This window comes from Antechinus flavipes, chromosome 2 (genome assembly GCF_016432865.1).
Source record: "Antechinus flavipes isolate AdamAnt ecotype Samford, QLD, Australia chromosome 2, AdamAnt_v2, whole genome shotgun sequence".
Classification (NCBI taxonomy): domain Eukaryota; kingdom Metazoa; phylum Chordata; class Mammalia; order Dasyuromorphia; family Dasyuridae; genus Antechinus; species Antechinus flavipes.
The window spans coordinates 410,651,558-410,657,557 of NC_067399.1; the positions used below are offsets into that span (position 1 = coordinate 410,651,558).

At 32.9% G+C, this 6,000-nt stretch overlaps 1 protein-coding gene across 1 annotated transcript; it reads right to left on the reverse strand.

Moving 5' to 3' along the window:
• Positions 1–2,570: 2,570 nt before the first annotated feature.
• Positions 2,571–2,948, reverse strand: LOC127546750 (60S ribosomal protein L37a-like). Its single transcript, XM_051973709.1, has one exon. It carries the CDS (start codon positions 2,946–2,948, stop codon positions 2,571–2,573), a length of 378 nt encoding a protein of 125 aa, XP_051829669.1.
• Between the last annotated feature and the right edge of the window lie 3,052 nt (positions 2,949–6,000).

Below are 6,000 nucleotides of genomic sequence, written 5' to 3' on the forward strand. Positions count from 1 at the left end.
GGAAATGAATTCTCATACTTTTTTCTAGACCAAGCTTCATTATCATTAAATAGCATCCAGGTTTTTTGTTTTTGTTGTTTTTATTCTTTCCACTTAAGTGGTTTAATCCTTGTGAATATTTTCCTAGTTTTAATTGATTCATTTGGCATCAGTTCATCTTATGCCTCACTTTATTCTTCATATTCATCATTTCTTATGGTGCAGTAGCATATAATCACTTTCTTGTACCATGGTTTGTTTAACCTTTTCCAATTGAGGGGCATTCACTTTGTTTTCTAATTCTTTGTAAGTAGAAAAAGTGAGGAGTTTGATTTGTGGCTGTGGGTTACCTTGAATTAACTAATTCTTGCACAAGCTAACTTTACTGGAAGTATTCAATCAGAAGTCTGTTGATTTTAATTAATGGTAAAGAACTGGATGGCCTTTGATCAGATAAAGACAAGTAGGTGGCACAATAAATATAGAGTTTGGCCTGGAGTCAGGCAGACCTGAATTCAAATCCTGTCTCAGACAGTTGGCAGCCGTGTGATCCTGTGCAAATTACTTAACTTTTTTGTACCTCAGTTATAAAAAAAATGGGGATCAGAATAGAATTTCCCAAAGTTGTTGTGAGGATCAAGTAAGATGATATTTGTAAAATGCTTAGCATGGTGTCTGGCACATAGTAAGCATCTAATAAATGCTTTTATTCTTTCTTTGGTGAAAATCTTGATCTTGCCTTATGAATATAATCTTGAATCTCATAAATGAAAGATGACTCACAGGTTCTAGCCCTTCTTTCTGGTTGATTATACATCTGGTTTGACTTTTCTATTGCAAATGTATGTACATAATAAATACTAATTTCTGAACTGGTTTCTTTGTCTATAAAAAGAGATTTAAAATAGGTCATCTGTAAGACCTCATCTTTAATAGTCTATGATTTTACATATCAAGCCTGCTTATTGTTTCAGCTTCTCTTGAACTCAAGAATATACCAGAGCTTGCACTTTTCCTTGTCACTGATAGAGCTTTGGAACCTTATTTTCACAGTCTAAATAGAGGTGGGAAATCATTAGTGTCTGTGAGTTAGAGCAGAACACTGGCAAATTCGGAGCTATTTTTTGGGAGGAGGGAGTAGTAGCTAAGAGGGAAACTTAAAGGAATAAGAATTTGATTCTTAGTAAATTCTGTTGTTCATATTCCTTGAGGATATATGCCTGCAGGTGTTTGATCTCTTGTGAACTGACCTCTTTTTCTCTTTGAGAAACTATTTTTTTTAATGGGGGCACACTGAAACCAAATATGTGCTCTGACTATCCTTATCAGGGGAGTGGGAAGATGTTTCCATGGTAACAATATTTATCATCACCAACCTCCATTTTTTGGACCAAGTGTGGAGACTTGAGTTTTTTATCCTTAGCATATTAAATATATCTCAAGCTATTTACTGTTCTCATAGTGCTTTTTCAATAGGATGGGCAGGGAGTATGAAACAGATTAAATCTTATGTATAGGAGAGAGTGACCAAGGGGAAGCTTTTCCTGATAGAAAACCACTGACATTTCCTTTTTCCCCTTAAAAAATCTATGGCTTATAAATAGAAAATTAAATTTAAAAATCTAAAATATTCTACTCATCTTTTTTTTTTTTAATTTAAGAAGAGAGTATTCAGAGAGGAAGTGTGGTGTAGTAAATGGAATCAGAATGACCTGGGCTCAGGAATCCCCTTTGACACAAACTTGCTCTGTTTATCATGCTTATCACCTAACCTCTCAATACCCCCAAGAAATTTTCTAAGATTATAATTTGCAGAGTAGTTGCTGATTTACATTGGAAGACAGGATTTTTCTCATTGAGAGTTCCCTATATATATTGATAAACAAGAACAACAACATCTAAGAGGTTTTATTTATACTAAAAATTATATATTTTTTGTTTATCAACAAATTATTAAGTTCTATGGTTTTTATTTTTCTCTTGTTTAGATTGTTTCACTGTTCTATATTTATATTTTTAAGCCAAGTAGTATTGGCTTAAAATTATTTATGATGTAGTTTGAGGTCTGAAAATGAAATTACCACTTTGGCTTTACTTCTTTGCCTTATTTCCCCTGATATTCTAGATCTTTTATTTTTCCAAATGAATTGAGTTATTATTTATTGGATTCTAAAAAGTATCCCTTTAATAATTTGATTCATATAACATTAAAAGTATAAATATTCTGGTAGTTATTATAATTTTATTATATTGACATGGCTCAGACATGAGCATTGAATATTGCTTCAACTTTTTATGTTTCTTTTAAAAGAGTACTTTGTAATTGAATCTATACAATTACTTTATATACTTTGGTAGATTGATCTCCAGGTATTTCATGCATTTTGTAGTTATTTTTAATGGGATTTCCCTTTCTTTTCTTTTTGATATTATTATATAGAAATACAGTTGATTTTGAGAGCTTATTTCATAATCCCCAATTTTCTTGAATCTATTGTTGCAATTAGCATCTTTATTAATTCCCTAGATTTTTTTTTTTAACTTAGAAAGTTATCACAGATCAGCAAATAGGGATTTCTTAAAGAAGAATTCTAAAGAAGGGACAGCCCTTCTTCTTTGTTTTTTCCCCCATAAATTAACCCATTTATTGTTGGACTATGGGCTACAGATATTTGATAAAGATTCCACTGGTCTTTCACTTCCTTTAGTCTTCTGATGGTAGATTTGACTGTGACTGTAGAGGTGATATTGTAGGTCCATGCACCATCAGCTACTATTTTCATACAGGATCCACAAAGCCAGATACTCACTACCTGTCTCTTCATTTTCGTCTTGCCACAGAAGGAGCAGGTATACTTGGCATGCTGACTAATTTCAATTTTCTTCACCATTTTTCTGAGGGATACACTGTAATGTGTTTCATATTTACCAACAATTCTGACCTTCTTGGTATGTTTAGCCACATGCATGTGCAGGGCTGGAGCTCTGAGAGGGGACAGCCCTCCTTTACTTATCTTTATAACTTTAATTTTTTTCTCTCATCTTATTGCTAACATTTCTATATTAAATAATAGTGTGGAGAATGGGTATCTTTGTTTTGCTATTATATTTATTGGGAAATAAAAATATTGCATATATATATCAGGTATCAACCAAACCCTTTTTAGAGAAATTTGACATAAATTGTTTTTTCCATTTGGCTGCTTTCCTTCATATCCTAATATCTTAATTCTGTTTGTGTAGAAGTTGAATTTCAGTTTCATATAATTGGTTATCTCTTTTATTTTCTATAATTCTATCTTTTGATAGGTAGGTGTTGTAGTGGTTAAAGTGCCAGCTTTGGAGTCAGGAGAATTTGAGTTCAAAACTAGCCTCAGACACCTACTATCCATATGACCTTGGTTAGTCCTTTAACCTTATTTTTGCCTTAGTTTCCTTATCTGTAAAATGATCAGGAAAAGGAAACGGCAAACCACAAAGTTGGACACAACTGACAAAACAACAATAATAATTTTACCTCTTATTTAGTTAAAACATATCACTTCAACATAGTACATTCCCATTGATGTTTGTTTTTTGGTTTTAAATAGATAATTTTTGATATTAAAAAGACACTTTTATGCCTATACTTTGTAGGTTTTTTCCTTCAGTTTATTTTATTTTTTAATTTGTGAAATAAAGGAAGCATTTCTGTAGTATAATAAAAATGATTATACATGAAGCTGTAAATCTATGCATATCTTTTCAAATATATGATATTATATATTGTATACATTTTTTCCTTTCTTTCTTCTCTCTTTCACCTTGCTTCCCATGGCTAACATTACCCATAAATAGGTATATCTGTCTGTCTCTCTGTCTATCTATTTATAATTATTCTATACATCTATTTGTGTCTTTTTTTTTTCCTGAAGCAATTGGAGTTAAGTGATGCCCAGGGTCGCACAGCTAGGATGCATTAAGTGTCTGAGATCAGATTTACACTCAGGTCCTCCTGACTTCAGGGCTGGTGCTCTATCCATTGTGCTATCTAGCTACCTCTCTATACATCTTTTTGTTAGTTTTTTTTTTTTTTTTTTGGATGCAAATAGTGTTTTTTTTTTATATGTCCTTAAGAGTTAATTTGGGTATTTATAAAAGACAAAATAATTTATTCTCTCAAAGTGGTTCTTAAAACAATATTGCTGTGCAATTTTTCTATGTTTTTCTAAAATCATTGAGCTCATCATTTCTTATAATACAGTAATATTCTATCACAATCATATACCACATTTCCTAATTGTTCAACCATTCCCTAATTGAGGGGCATCCCTGCAATTGGCAGATCTTTGCCACCACAAAAAGAGCTGCTATAAACATTTTAGAATACATATATTCTTTTCCCTTTTCTGTAGGTTTCTTTTTTTAAAGCATAAAAGTGTTGTACTTTGTCAAAGGCTTTTTCCTTAGCTATTGAGGTAATAATGCAATTTGGATTTTTTTGTTTTTCATATAATTATGTTGATTGTTTTCTCGCAACTCTCTTAACTTCTCTTTAAGGAAGTTAGATGCTATACCACTTGGTGCATATATGTTTAATACTGATATTGCTTCATTGTCTATAGTACCCTTAAGCAAGATATAGTTTCCTTCCTTATCTCTTTTAATTAGATCAATCTTTGCTTTTGCTTGATCTGAGATAAGGATGGCTACCCCTGCTTTTTTGACTTCACCTGAAGCATAATAGATTCTGCTCCAGCCTTTTACCTTTATTCTGTATGTATCTCCCTGTTTTAAATGTGTTTCCTGTAAACAACAGATTGTAGGGTTCTGACTTTTGATCCAGTCTGCTATCCACCTCCTCTTTATGGGAGCGTTCATCCCATTCACATTTATGGTTAAAATGACTAATTCTGTATTTCCTGCCATCCTAATATCCCCAGATTATACTTTTCTTTTTCTTGCCCTCCTTCCCTTCTTCCCTAGTATTAAACTTATTGGTCCCACTAACATCGCACAGCTCTTCCTCTTTAGTATCCCTTCCTCCTCCCTTTGAATCCTTTCCCCTTTCTTGTATCCTTCCTTTATTACTCTTTTTCCTTCTCCCTTTTCCTCTCCCACTTTTTAATGAAGTGAGAGAAGAATCTCTGTAAAACAAATATGTCAATTGTTTCCTCTTTGAGCCAACTCTGATGAGAGTAGGATTCATACAATGTTCCTCCCCCTCTCTAAGTTCCTTCATATATGATAGAGTTCCTTTGCCTCATTGTCACATGTAGTTTCCCTCTTTTTATTTCTCGTCTTCCCTTTTTCTGACACTATCCCCTTTCCATTTCTACTTCCTTTTTTTATGTTATATCGGTAAAATCAAATTATACATATGGTTTTTATGTATATTCACAACAGGAATACAGTTCTCAAGAGTTCCTTTTACCTTTTTTTACTTCTCTTGATTCCTGTTGTTGAAGATCAAATTTTTTGTTTAAGTTTGGTTTTTTCCTTAGAAACAGGTGGAATTCCTCTATCTTATTAAATGTCCATCTTCTTCTGTGGAAAAAAAATACTCAGCTTAGCTGGGTAGTTTATTCTTGGCTGCATTCCAAGTTCTTTTGCCTTTCGGAATATCTGATTCCAGGCCCTTCAATCATTTAATGCTGAGGCAGCCAGATCTTGCGTGATCCTTATTGTGGCATCTTGGTATTTGAACTGTTTTTTCCTGGCTGCTTGTAAAATTTTTTCTTTAGTCTGAAAATTCTGAAGTTTGGCCACAATATTCCTCGGAGTCTTTATTTTAGGGTCTTTTTCAGAAGGTGTTCAATGAATTCTTTCAACGCCTATTTTCCCTTCCGGTTCTATTACTTCTGGGCAGTTCTCTTTGATGATTTCCTGTAAAATAGCATCTAGGCTCTTTTTTTCATCATAATTTTCTGGCAGTCTGATGATCCTTAGGTTATCTCTCCTAGATCTATTTTCCAGGTCTGTTGTTTTTCCAAGTAAATATTTGACATTTTTTTCAATCTTTCATTTTTTTGGTTTTGCTTG

Bases quoted from the DNA above. Each gene is read 5' to 3' on its own strand.
- LOC127546750 (XM_051973709.1), bottom strand. From the start codon at position 2,948: ATGCATGTGGCTAAACATACCAAGAAGGTCAGAATTGTTGGTAAATAT.